Source organism: Miniopterus schreibersii (genome assembly GCF_964146895.1).
Source record: "Miniopterus schreibersii genome assembly, chromosome: 18".
Classification (NCBI taxonomy): domain Eukaryota; kingdom Metazoa; phylum Chordata; class Mammalia; order Chiroptera; family Miniopteridae; genus Miniopterus; species Miniopterus schreibersii.
Window position 1 is genome coordinate 7,482,877 of NC_138121.1, and position 13,450 is coordinate 7,496,326.

At 50.0% G+C, this 13,450-nt stretch overlaps 2 protein-coding genes across 3 annotated transcripts; both read right to left on the reverse strand.

The window, feature by feature from the left end:
• Window positions 1–74: 74 nt before the first annotated feature.
• On the reverse strand, window positions 75–1,557 carry MIA (MIA SH3 domain containing). 2 transcript variants are annotated; one of them, XM_081119173.1, is made up of 4 exons: window positions 1,330–1,557; window positions 1,077–1,240; window positions 528–638; window positions 75–197 (listed from the first exon to the last, which is right to left on the reverse strand). In XM_081119173.1, the coding sequence occupies exons 1-4, from the start codon at window positions 1,457–1,459 to the stop codon at window positions 174–176; spliced, it is 429 nt and encodes a 142-aa protein (XP_080975299.1). In that variant the 5' UTR covers window positions 1,460–1,557; the 3' UTR covers window positions 75–173. The 2 variants fall into 2 exon arrangements, with proteins under 2 accessions (XP_080975299.1, XP_080975300.1); XM_081119174.1 differs by having other exon boundaries at window positions 78–197; window positions 1,107–1,240.
• Window positions 1,558–4,164: 2,607 nt separating this feature from the next.
• Window positions 4,165–13,423, reverse strand: SNRPA (small nuclear ribonucleoprotein polypeptide A). Its single transcript, XM_081119169.1, has 7 exons — window positions 13,051–13,423; window positions 12,508–12,602; window positions 9,736–9,908; window positions 7,834–8,013; window positions 5,817–5,990; window positions 5,304–5,392; window positions 4,165–4,545 (listed from the first exon to the last, which is right to left on the reverse strand). Exons 2-7 carry the CDS (start codon window positions 12,578–12,580, stop codon window positions 4,386–4,388), a joined length of 849 nt encoding a protein of 282 aa, XP_080975295.1. The 5' UTR covers window positions 12,581–12,602; window positions 13,051–13,423; the 3' UTR covers window positions 4,165–4,385.
• Window positions 13,424–13,450: the final 27 nt, after the last annotated feature.

The window sequence follows — 13,450 nt, forward strand, 5'->3', positions numbered from 1 at the left end:
TACCGCAGTGGTAGGTTGATTGGCTAGATTCAGGAACCTGGGTACCCATTTCCTTTAGAGATCCCCACCACAAAGACCACGGAGACTCGCAGTTTGCACTAGGCTGATGTATTTGCATAAAGCCGGGAGTAAAAAAAAAAAAACAAAAACGCAGGGACAGCGGTACGCTGAGCTCACTGGCAGTAGAAATCCCATTTCTGGAAAAGAGAAAGGGAAAACAGTGGGGACAAAACCATTGGTCACACCACAAAGGATCTAGTGGTTTTAGCAGAGGCTGCAGCTTCAGGGGCCAGATTTGGCCACACAAGTGCAATACAAAATAGCCCAGAGCCCTGTAATCTTGCACCTCTCAACTGCAACAGGACTTAGAAATCATGCCTCGTTTTGCAAATGAGAAAACTAAGGCAGAAAATTTGTCCCAATGCACACAGCTAGGCTGCCGGGAAGCCAAAGGTAGAAGGCTCTTTGCCCATTATCAAAACCCAAGGGTCCTCCCTCCAGGTCCCTGCCAGCCCCAACACACTCACATCTGTCTTCACATCGATTTTGCCAGGTTTCAGAGTCTGGTCCTCCCGTACAATGCTACTGGGGAAAAAGCCCAGGCGAGCAGCCAGGTCTCCATAGTAATCTCCCTGAACCTGGGGAAAAGGGGTTAAAAGCCTGGGTCTGGGAAGATGGTAAGCTCACACCTGCTGAAGATCTTTGCACTAGCTCTTCTCCCTGATCTCCACATAGCTGGCTCCATCCTTGTCAATCAGATCTCAGCTTAAAGTCACCTGTTCGGAGGCCTCCCTGATCATCTGATATACTTACCCAGTCATTCATACTAATTTTCAAAGAAGCACATTTGCTGATACCTTTGATGGCTTGTCTTCTTCCATTAGAATAAAAGGGATTATCTGCTATTGTATCTTCAGTATCTAGAACAGAACTTGGCACCACAGGGGATTCTCTATAATTATTGCTAAACAAAGTAAAAATAGATCATAATAGCCCCCCAAAACTATTTCAGTTCACCCCCTTAAATTTCCCCTTTATGTGGAAAATTAGTGTGCACTCCCATGCCAGTCCCATACCCCTTCCTCTTCTATTCTCCCAAGACTCACACTGCCTCCCCAGAAGAGCCGACCCCGGCCCTTCAGCTTGGAGAAGACATACACAACTTGGCCCCTGTGTATGGTCAGGAAACGGCAGTCGGGCGCTACGTAGTCCTGAAGGGCCACAGCCATGGAGATGGGGTCTGAGAAGGAATAGAAGGGAATGACAGCACCCTCCTCTCCGGCTGGCAATCCAAGCCCCCCACTCCTCCACCCCCACCCCAACTCTTACGGCTGCATTCCTCATCAGCACACAGCTTCCGGTCAGCGAGCTTGGGCATGGGGCGGCCCCCAAAAGTGGGCCCTGGGAAGGCAGACAGCAAGATGATGACACCGAGGAACACCCTGGACCAAGCCATCATGGACTATGAGCAGGAGAGTGACTAAGGGGGGAATGGGGTCTCCAATTTCCTCCTGTCCTCCCTCTCTACAGCAGTACAAGGAAACCTGTGTTCTCAGTCTTGTCCCCGCCCCAAACCACCTAGAGACTGCTGCCCAGCCAGAACCATTTCAAGGACAGGGTGAGGGCTGACCACCCAAGGAAATGCCCAGACAGACCCAAAGCTACCCAGGCCACTCCAAGTGACAGCTACCCCCTCAGCAATCAGAGACCCAGACAGGCAGGCTGGGATATTCAATTCCATCTTCTCCAGTCGGCTTGGGTACCTGGCTTGGAATTTCCTGTGCTGAGGGAACAGGCAGCCCTTTGATTGCCAGGAATAGCACCAGCACTTAAGTACTGAGTGAATATTTCACGTTGGACTTTAGGGTAGGTGATACCCTGCCGTGACCACTATTTATCCTCACCAGTCACTCCCTGACTGACCTGGGCTAAGCTATAGTCTCCTTTTGGAGCCTCACCTTTCTCATCTGTAAAATAGGGATAATAAAAACTAATAGTTATTTACAGAGCACTCACCATTTTATTTTTATTAACTCAAATGAATACTCTGCATCACCTCAAGAGGGGCTACCATAACCCCATTTTGTGTGGAAATGGAAGCACAGAGCCTTAAGAAAGTTGCCCACAAAGTTATAGAGCCAGGAAATGCAGGGGTGAGATTTTGGCTCCAGGCCCACACTGAGCTTGGGAGTTCGGTTGCCCAAGGTTAGAAAAAAAAGTGGAGCCCTGGCCAATGTGGCTCAGTTGGTTGAGTGTTGTCCCATGCATCAAAAGGTCACTGGTTTGATTCCCAGTCAGGGCACATGCCAGGGTTTGGAGCTCGATCCCCAGTAGAGGGCATGAAGGAGGCAGCTGATTGATGTTTCTCTCCTCCTCCCAAATCAATAAAAACTTATTTTTATAAAATAAAGTGGAGGATTTGAAGTCTCACCTCTAAACTGTAATTCAAATAGAGAGCCACATGCCAAGATCATCCCCCTGAGCATCCACCTCTTTCCCCAGGCACTCTCACCTCTGGGATGGCAAGTCCAAAAATTGTTTAGGGGGGAAGAGGGTGCACACACACAGGCTACGGGTGAATTCATCAGGGGCACACAAATCACCCCACATACCCAATGCCCAGTACCACGAGAATGTTAAACAGTTCTACTCAAATGGCAACCCCTGTAAGGAGCTTTCCAGCTTGCCCAGTCAGTTCCCCAGCCTTACCCTCTCATTGCTTCATGACATCATTTTTGCTGGTACACAGTATTTGAAATCAGCTCGTCTATTTTATTCACCACTGTATATCCTATGCCAAGAACAGTATTTAGCACATAAAAGGTACTCAGCAAGTATCCGCTGAATTTATTGAGTGCTTACTAAGTGCCTGGCAGTGGGGGGAGTGCTGGGGGAGGGGAGTAACAGTACAAATAATACTGCAGTATTAACACAGATTCCTCTTTACACAGGAAGAAAATGACTCTCAGAGTGGGTGGAGGAACACCTAGGGAGTCCTCCATGCAGACAGCAGAGGCTAAGATCTGCTGACCACAGAACCAGTGTGGTGGGCAAGATGTTTCCACTTGCCATCTGCAATAACACCATATCTTGTAGTAAAGGGGGCAATCCCTTTCTCCTGCCAATTTTTCAGATCTTACAGGGAGAAAATCTGCATTTGGTGCTACAAGTCTCATCACTTCACCGATATTCCTCTTTAATGGAAAGAGCAAAGCAGAGAAAGGCTTAGGCTTAGCCTTGGCAGGAAAAAATATACAGAGAAAGCAACACCATGTCTTACTGCATTTATTTTTGTGGTTAATTTCCTGCTTGTGGCAAATAATCTCATTTTCCCATCTATATGGTATAAGAAAGGGTCTGAGGCAATACCTTTTTTTCAATCAATATAAAATTCTCCAGGTTAGGTGTGTGACAGAGGTTAAGGAAGGTCCCCTATACTATCTTCCCTTATCCACAGCTTCAGCTGAAAACATGATTGACTAGCCAGAGTCCCCTGCAGATAGGGCACTGGAGAGGAATTTGGGTCTCCTGGCTGGCAACGGCTGGCCAGCAAGGGAGGTCAGCTGTGTTTGTACCAGCATCTGGTTGGTAGCTTCCCATTGTGATGAAGGCAGTCTGGGCCTCCTGTTAGCAGCTGTGGCATCTTCCTGAATTCTGGACTGAAGCTCCATCAGGGGTTACAAACTTGAACTCAAGTGTTTCAAGCACAGACTCCCATTCCTACTATCCTTCCAATGATTGCATAAGCACTCAATTCCCTCCTTTCTTCCTGAAGTACCCGGAGTGGTTATTGTGGGCCTGTTGCTATAACAGAAGGCACTTTTGTGAAGATTAGAAAAAGGCAAAGAAAAACTTCTTAACACCCCATCATGTTAGAGAATTAGTGGTCTACAAAGTGAACAGTGTGCCATTACAGGCCGCATCCTTGTGCAGTGTAGAACCCATCCAACTGTACATGGCAGGCTGGGTTTCAACTTCCTGCACTGGATGCTGATTGAGACAAAACAGAAATCTGCCAAAGTAGTAAAGATGACTTCAGCTTAGACAATATTACTACATACTCTGCCTTCCCAAGGTTGCAAATGAGAGGTCCAAAAATTAATTCAGGCTACTCTGATATGCAGAAAAGGGAACCACAGAGGACAAGAAAATACAAACAACAAATCCTTGTAGAAAATCAAACATCAAAAAACACTTTAATTCCAGCCTAACAGCGCCAGGTGCAATGTCTGGGGACAGACTCTGGGTACAATGCTGTGTGACCACTCACTCACACATGCGGCTCCAAGAAGGCCCCCGAGGGGGACTTACCTTCAGGGGGCCAAGCCAAGGGGAAGAGGGGAGGCCCCCAAACCAGGGGTAGGGGCAGGCATGGGGAAAAGGCGCTACTTCTTGGCAAAGGAGATCTTCATTGCATTGTTCTGGGTGATCTTGAAGCCCTGTAGGGCGTCACGAGCGGCCCCTGCCTGAACCTCATTGTCAAACTCCACAAAGGCAATGTCATGCCGCCCTGGGACCAGCCGGACCTCCTTGAAGCCAGGGAACCTGCGAGAAGGAGAAAGACCTCAGGGATCCAGAAGAGAAAACATAAAGAGGAGCACCCAGTGCAGAGCCCCAGTTCCTACTTCACGGATGTGAAATGCCCAGGATGCTAAAATCACCACCGTCTTTAGCCGGACAGTAGTTTTGTATGCTGGACGCTCCACTGTGCTGTCGGCCTCAGGAGGAAAAGCAAGGGGGACAGAGGAGGCTCCTTCTGAAGGAAGCAGCACTAAGAGCATCTGAATCGAGATGAGTGGAGAACCACCCCAATAAACACATACAAGCAGAGCCAGCAGGTGATGGCACACCCCCAACCTTTGCTAAGCAGTGACATGTTATCCGGTGCAATGGCCATAAGGTCTACATGCCACCTGCACGGCAAGGGGCTCAAACCCCCCCACTGCCCACACTTGCTGTTTGAACGTGCTGATTTTTGCCAGTCTGGCCAGTGTTCAATGACGTCTCACTCTTCTTTTCCACATACCTTATATCCGACAGACCAGAAAGCTGAGGCCCAGAGCCTCTCCACCCCTACCCCCATGAAGGCAGATGGCACACATGCTCTGGCCACTGCTGACCCCCAGCCTTGTTATCATCACACCCCACAGGCTGTGGGCCTGACCTCAGCCTCCTCCTCTCCTGCCTCCAGTCGCTGTCCCACCTACAAAGCCTAAGCAGGCGCAGAATTCTGAGGCCTGTCCTGATGGTGCCACCCCCTGGCCATCACCCTCCAGCCCCTGCCCAGCCACAGGCTCACTTACTGGTTGAAAAGCATGGACAGCATGAGCTCATTGGTCTCCTCTGGCAGGTTGGTGAGGAACAAGATGTGATTTGGTGGGTTTTCTGAAAGCTGTGGGGAAGGGACAGGAGCCCATGAGTCTAGTGGGGGATCTGCTGCCCTCCTGCTCTCCACCCCCCACCTTGCTTGAATCCTTTCTAGCCCTTCACCCTGTGTTGCTGCCTGTCTACCCCACTTCGCCCCCTCTAGACTGTGAGCCACATGAGAGCACTGCTATATCCAGAAGCAAGTACTCCGCAGATCACCGAATGTGAATCCAGGTGCTAGCCACTGCTCCTGTCTCGCTCGGACCTTCAAAGCTTCTCCAACAAACATGCCAACCCCTTGCTGCCCCGGGGCCTCACCCTCATCTCCAATAGCACTCCTCAGGGAGGCCTGCCCAGACCACCCAACCTAAAACAGCACCCCCACCAGTCCCCTTCAATTCCCAAGTTCCGACTATTTATATGAGACCCCAGAAAGACTAGACACTTACAGGCTGAGCAGGTGGCATCTGGCCAGGCATAAGCTGCTGTGGGGGCATGGCTCCCGGTGGGATCTGGCCAGGTGCGAGACCTGGAGGTGGGATCATGCCAGGGGGTGGCATGTAGGGAGGCTGGCCAGGCATGTGGTGCATGATGCGGGGCGCCTGAGTCATTGGTGGCATGCCCTGCGGAGAGAGGGAGGGGTGGACTGAGTGGGGCGGCTGATAAGTAGGAGGAAACTTGCTTTCAATGTCACTAGGAGGCACACAGGAGAAAAGGTTGCTAGAAAAGGTATGAGACACAGGGAGAAAGGCCCAGACTTGGGAATAGGTAAAAAAGGCACCCAAAGAGACAAAGGACACCAAGAGAAACAGCGGGAGCAAAACAGACCCAGAGTCAAGGGGGACATCAAAACAGAAAATTAACAAATTATTTTCTAATAGAAAAAAAATTTGTTTATAGATAACTTTGTGGATAGATATATGAGTGGGAGGAAAAACAGGAAAAATTTCAAAATATTAACAAGTGTTAACTAAAAGAAGTGCAAATAAGTGCTATAATGAGAATGCTATACTTTGGCTTCTAAAAATAAACTTTAAGGAAAAACCAAAGAAATAGATCCAGAGACTACAGAGGAAAAAGAAACAATGGAAGGCAAAGGTGAACAGAGAAGGTCAAGGCAGGCACAGAAAGAAACAAAGAGGGGTGGCAGCGAGGCTAAGAAACAAGACAGCCTGATGACACAGCACATGCACTGAGGGGACAGGGCTGCTGGAGCAGGAATCACACCTTGACAGAGGTGGACAAAGCTGGACACAGAAGAGGGGACAAGGGAAGAGTGGAGAAGGTGGATACTAACCCAGACACCATTCCTGATGCCAGAGTGAGTTGGCATCAGTGCATGTAGGACAAATACCGTGTGACCCACCAGAAAAGCTCACATGGAGACCTGAAGGCCTACAGTAGGTGCAATTCATCCATCTTTTCTTTCATACTATATGCTTCTGCATCCTGTTTAGAAAACAGGATGCTCCTATTTTTCATGCCCTCACTAAGGTCATGAAGGCATTTTCCTGTTTTCTTTTAGAACCTTTATTTTAGCTGTCACATTTGAATATATGATTCATCTCAAATTAACTTATATCTAGTTGAGGTAGAGCTGAATTTTTCCCTTACAGATATCCAATTGGTCCAGCATCATTTACTAGGAAAAAAAATCCCCTCACCACTGGACTGCAGTGTTAGCTTCATCCTATGTTGAGTAACCACATGTGTGGATCTGTGTCTGGACTGTTCTGCCCCACTGGTCCATCTTCCTACCCTCAGGCCAATACCACACCATCTTGACCACTGCAGCAGGCCCTCCCAGCTTTATTCTCCTTGCCTACCTTGCTTTGTCTTCCCATAGACATTGTGAAACAGGCTGTCAGTGTCCCAAAAATTCCTGTTGGAGTTCTGATTGGAATCGTGTTGACTTTTAGACCAATCTGGGAAGAACTGACATCTGAACAGCAGGAAGCTCCTCTAGCCATCTGCTGAGACCACCTCTAATTGTGTGTGTGTGTGTGTGTGTGTGTGTGTGTGTGTGTGTGTGTGTAAGGACTGCACGCGTTTTGCTGAACTGACTCCTCAGAGATATTTTTCGGTTTGAAGCCTACTTCTGGGTGGCTAGCATATAGAAATAGAGCTTATTCTTTCCCATGTTGACTTTATACCTGGCAACCTTGCTAAATTAAGTTCCCTTTTTAATCCTAACTATTGCTTACTAGCTTCCTCTGGATTTCCTAGAGAGAGCAACATCAAGGTCAAGGAGAGAGAAACCAAGAGACTGGGACACAGAGAAAGGATTCTAAGGAAGAATCTGGCAAGCAGGGAGGGGAGTGGAGACACCATCACCCAGAGACAGGCACACACCAACGTAAGGAAATGAAAGGTGTGTCTCTAAATCCCCAAGAGGAGACCCCCCCCCACCCCCCAGCCAGGCTACGTAGCAGAGAAAGGCTTGGTGATGCGGGGGCCCCGGCTTACCGGCACAGGCCCCGGGACGGCCCCCACCACAGGGGCGGCTGCCCCACCCTGCACGGCCTTCTTGGCAGCTGGGGTCTCCTGGCTCTTGGGCTTCCTCTTCTCCCGCTTACGGTCTCGCTCCACAAAGGTGCCCTTCATCTTGGCAATGATATCCGAGTCGGTCTTGGCGTACTGGATGCGCTGCCAACAGAGAATCGAAGGGTTAAGAGAGTGGACTTTGGAGCCAGTTGCCTAGGTGCAAAAGTGGACCTTAGCAAGAGCTCAGTGAGTAACGTTAAGGAAATCACTGGGCTTCAACACCCTCATCTGTAAACCGGGGGCGTGCTTTCCACCTCAAAGAATGACTGTGAAGGCTACATGAGAAAGGGCTCTGAACAGTCCCTGCCACGTAGTTAGCACTCAGTTGGTGGGCTGTCAGAATTCGGAAGGGAAGACGGGACAGCCCTGAGCACAGGGCCACAGGGCCACGGGTGTAGCCCCAGGCGACAGGCAAGCCAGGCCAAGAGCACTCTGTAGGGGTTCCCAGCCACTCCCTGCATTTAGTCCGGAGCTAAACACCATTCACCCAGCCGTCTGTGGAACCTCCAGGAGCCCCGCCCTCACGCAGCTTCTTCAGAGGGGAAAAGACAGAGAGGAGTAAGATAGGAACTGCAGAAGTACTGCGAAGAATAGAAATGTTCAGATGGGGTATCCAGGAACGGCCTCAATGAGGCGACACTGATGTAGAGACGCAAGGGAGGGAGGAGGGAGCCTTGTGGGACATCTAGGGAAAGAGCGTTCTAGCAAAAAGAACAGCCATCAAAGTGCTAAGGTGTGCACAGGGTGTTCAAGGAACAGCAAAGAAGCCAATGTACACAAGGAAGAGGGAAGGGAAAAGGTCACAGAGGCAACAAGGACCCTGAGGACTGTGGGGAGGACTATGTCTTTTCCTGAGAAAGCCACCAGCTATGGATGTTATAAGCAGGGGAGTGTTTCATAAGGAGCAGCGTGGCGACAGTACAGCCTGTGGGGAGCAGGGGTTGAAGCAGGGAGATCTGGGGGAGGGCCACTGCCACAGTCCTGACAAGAGATGGTAGTGGCTGTGCCCAGGTGGGCGGCAGCTGGTGGGTGTCTTGAAGGCCAAGTTGACAGGACTCCCTGACAAATCTCACACATGCCTGAGTGCTTGATATAGTCCAAGCAGTTACTTGGAAAGAAAAGCGGGGGAGGGTCAACACAAAAAGATTTATGGTTTTTATACCTCAAAAGCTAATTCCTAGTTGCTCTAGAAAGGTAGCTGGAAGATGTGGCAACTCTGGGCCCTAAGACCCAGAGGTGGCAAAGGACAGGAGTCAAAGCAATGGAGATGAGAGTGCTCCAGACTGCTCTGTTGCCCTGGGGGCCCACCCTCTTTTACATGACCTGCCTTCCCCACTGAGGTCACCTGTCTAGGGACCTGCAGGCACTTGGCACTTGCTGTCACCGCCCCAAGGAAAGTGGTTCAGGGAGGCACATTCCAACCAAGTCGAACTAGAAAATCTATTAAGGAACAAGGGAAAAGGCCCGAAGGACCAAAATGTCTGCCAGCAATCTGGCAGGAATTACAGCTCATGGCAGGGGCTTCAAGCCACTCCTTACCTCCAGAGAGCAGCTCCCTTGGCCGTCCACTTGGCCTTGTGAACATTTGCAACCCAACTTCCTTTCTCTCATCCCTGGGCCCCTGCCCTGGTCCCAGACCAACCCCTCCCACCTGGGAGCCTGACCCAGCCTCTCCTTCAAAATTGGACCCTAAATTCCCTCCCTCAATCCACTCTATCCAACAGCCACCGGCATTTCCCTAAACCTTTCCATGGCTCTGCAGCACCCTGGGAGTCACATCCACTTTCAGGACAAACACTAGCCCTCCACACCCACAGTGCTCACCATGGGCTTGTCGTAGAAGGGGAATCCCTGCATGGAGCGCAGAGCATTGGTGGCGCTGCTGACTTCCTTAAAGATGACAAAGGCCTGGCCCCTCATCTTCAGGCTCCGTGACACCAGGATATCCAGGATCTGGCCAAACTGGGAGAAGATGGCATACAGGGACTTCTTCAGTTCTGCAGTGTGGGGAGGAAAGATCCATGGGTGACTACAGGCCTTGGTACCATGCCTCGGTCTTAAGCTCCTGTTTTCGGAGGAAAGTGCAGCACAGAAGGGAAACACCAGCCAACTAAAAATACCCAGAATACCATGGGTCAGCAATCCCTCAAGAACCAGCAGCAACAGTAGCAGCCAAGTTGCACTAAGTGGTTGTGTGCATTCCTCTGCAAGAGGTCAACAGTAACAGTACCTACCCTGCAGGGTGGATGTGTAGGGAACACAAGTCACACAAAGGGCATATAGCAAATTCCAGCACTTCTGTTCCTTATTACTAGCACCTTGACTAGGCCTGTGCAATGTGGCTCTAGCCAACTCCTCCAACCTCATCTCTCCCCAGACTCCACCTCGCTCCAGTATTTCCAGCCATGCTAGCCTCCCAACCCCTTTCTAGCCCATCATACCAACTGTGCCTCAGGACCTTTGCACAGACTGCTCCCTCTAAGGAACACCTTTTTCCTAATGCATCCATGGCTGCCACCTGATCACCCAGGTCTCAAAGGCCTTCCCTCACCACCCTGTCTAATGAAACATCCCCTCATGTCGCTCCCCCTCCTCCTGCCCTACTTGCTGTCCTTCATGGCACTTCCCTCCTCCTGATACCACCTTTATTTACTTCTTAGGAGAAGCATTTGTTCACTGAAGTATCTCCATGCTCAGTGTAGGTTCCAGCACACAAACGTCTCCAAAAATATTTGCATGAATAAAGATACCTTTGTTTTACGGGAAAAATGTCATTAAAGACTTCATTTTGGGCCTGTCGTCTCTTTTTTAAGCAAATAAAAACCTCAGATTTTTAAATAATAAAATCTCTTGATCTTACAAAACAAAACAAAAAAAAATTCACTAGATTCTCACAAACACCCCGTGAGGTAGCAATTTTGCTAACATTGAAAAAGGTTTTCAGAGAATTTGTAACTGACCCAAGGGCTCTAGGAAGACCCAGATGGGCTGGGACTGGGGCCCAAATGCATGTGAACCCAGTATCACCACACCTCACTAGCAAACTGCCTTACTTCACAGCCAGAACAGGGTACCAATCTTATACAAAGAAGGCATCTGAGCTGAAGATGCTTGGTGAAAAAGATATGAGAGGGGGAAAAAAGAAAGTGAATGTGGGGGTGGAAGGAATATAGGGAAAGCAAAGATGCTTTGAAGCAATTAATCAAAAATTATGATAACATTTCTGGGTGTGTTTCCATCCTCCATCCCCATGAACCCAGTTTGGGCCTCAGTCCTTCCTTGGGACTCTGGGCCTCTCCCCATTTGCCCATCTGGCCCACTCCCTCCATTGCTAAGATCTTTCTTTCACAACTGAGTTCCTTGCTTGGTTCCCCACACCCTCAGAACAAAGTCCAAGGCCCCATGAGCAATCAGTGCACTGCTCATTGGAATCTTCTCCTTAAGTCACAGGCCACTAGGCCTCAGGCACACACACAGTTACTTTAGTTCCCAGAATGTCCCAGGCTCTTTTGTCCCTAGACATCTGCACATGCTGGTCCAGATTAGGAACCCTCTTCTCCCTCATTCTAACAAATACTATTTTTGACCCACAGCTGGGAATCCATGTATATGGAGGGCGGACTTAGGTTATGTGTGGATTTCCTATTGTGTGGGTGCTCGGTGCCCCTAACCAGTATTGTCCAAGGGTCAACTGTACTGCTTCCCCTACCTGGAAAGCTTCCCCAAAATACCTCCTTTTCTGTGAAACCCAATGAATCCTTTTTTCTCAGTGCCCAATGCCACCCCTGTGCTTTCCCAATCATGGCCCTGGCTACTCTGGGCTATCACTGCCCGCTAGCAGGTCTCTCATTCCCACTGGACTTGTGGCTCCATGAAGGCATCAGAACTGTCCCAGTCACCAGTGTGTCCCCAGCACCAAAAAGTACAGCCTGAGCATGATGTTTTAAAAGCACATGGGTGATCTACACAGTTTATTTTGTTTAACAGCAAGTTTATTGGTAACCTCAAACTTAAACCCAGCAAGCTCCTCTATGGTTCTTCCTACAATTTTCTTGAGGTGAAAATCAGAGCTAATATTTATCCAGCCCTAACTGCTGGGTGCCATGAAAAAGCAGCACTGCATGGAGGCTTAGCTTATTTAATCCCTGAAACATCCATGCAAAGAAGGTGTCATGGTTTTGTCCAGTTCTTGAATATAGAAAAGGAGGTTACATAAATGTGACAACTTGCTGAAGAAAATGAAAAGGTATGTCTGATGTCAAGAATCGGGTTCGCCCTGGACAGTATGGCCCAGTTGGTTGGAGTGATGTCCTTACATACACCAGAAGGTTACGGGTTCGATTCCCAGTCAGAGCACATACAGGGTCCTGTGAGCTGAAACCCTTAAGGATGAGCAAGTGACTGGGCTAATGGGCAGAATGTAAGACTAACTGGAGGAGTGTTAAAGACGGAGGAAGCAGCACGTGCAAAGACCGAAGGGTTAAACTCTAATATTTTGCCTGGAAGAGATGGCTGAGGAAGGGAAGTGGATGCTGGGGATGAAAAAGGACCGACTCGTGCGAGATAGTTGGAGCTTGGACTCCCTCCAGAACTCACCATCCTTCTTGATCTTCTCATTGAGGTTGTTGATATAAATAGTGTGGTTAGGGCGGGCCTCCGGAACTGCCATCGAGGGAGATGCCGCGGTAGGGCTGAAAGAATGAAAAAGGTAACTTCAGTCCTGGGTTTCTCGAAATCCTTTGTCCGAACGCGGCTAGACGGACTCCTCAGGGATCTCCCTTCCAGGAGGAAGTCAGGTTAGGCAGGAAGGAGGGAAGACGGGTGCACAGTTTGGAAAACAAAGCGATACTGGACACCACTTATCCCGCGTGGTGAGGAAAATCTCGAGGTTTACTACGAGCCCCAGGATGCTCTACGCGACTTAATAGGCGGAGCGTAATGAATGGTGATTTCCATTGGCCCACGCGCTCACAGGGCGGACCAGGGGGAAAAACCCGGATGTAAGCGCCAGTTAGTGATTTTATGGTGCCCTGGCCACGCGCAGCACGAAAAGTTTCCCCACACGAAGCGTGGGAAGACCCCGGCGCCAGACGCTCTGCCCGCCCGACGCCATGGCCGCCTGCGCCCGCGATTACTCACCAACAGAGCTACAGGTCCGGCAAGCGGCTCCAGCGGCGTTTCTGAGGGCCGAGCACGAAGCTTCCTTTACTAGCTCCGCCTTCACCGTTCTGCAAGCCAGTCCCCGCCCAGAAACTTGGTAGCTTGGCCAATCAGAGTAAGCCTTGCCCGACCTTGCCAATCAATGTCTACCCAGAATTTGCCAATCAAAAGGGTCCTTGGGTTCCCGCCTCGAGAGAAAAACCTCGCCTTCCCTTGCAGGCATCAAACCAATCAGTGAAGAGTGCGCTTCTGGCCAATTGGGTCGCAGCTCGCGCCGCCATATCTGCGGAGGCAGTCCTTTGGAAGCCCCACCTCTCCCGCGCGGCCCGGCGCGCTCTGTCACGTGATCGCTAAAGGGGCGGGCGCGCATGCGAGGCCT

Coding starts and splice junctions, on each gene's coding strand:
- MIA (XM_081119173.1), bottom strand. CDS start 1,459: ATGATGGCTTGGTCCAGGGTGTTCCTCGGTGTCATCATCTTGCTGTCT. Junction 1,241..1,329: donor TGCTGATGAGGAATGCAGCC/GTAAGAGTTGGG, acceptor ATTCCTTCTCAG/ACCCCATCTCCATGGCTGTG. Junction 639..1,076: donor GGAGAATAGAAGAGGAAGGG/GTATGGGACTGG, acceptor CCTTTTCCCCAG/GTTCAGGGAGATTACTATGG.
- SNRPA (XM_081119169.1), bottom strand. CDS start 12,580: ATGGCAGTTCCGGAGGCCCGCCCTAACCACACTATTTATATCAACAAC. Junction 9,909..12,507: donor TGAGAAGATCAAGAAGGATG/GTGAGTTCTGGA, acceptor CCCACACTGCAG/AACTGAAGAAGTCCCTGTAT. Junction 5,991..7,833: donor CCGTCCCGGGGCCTGTGCCG/GTAAGCCGGGGC, acceptor CTCTCTCCGCAG/GGCATGCCACCAATGACTCA.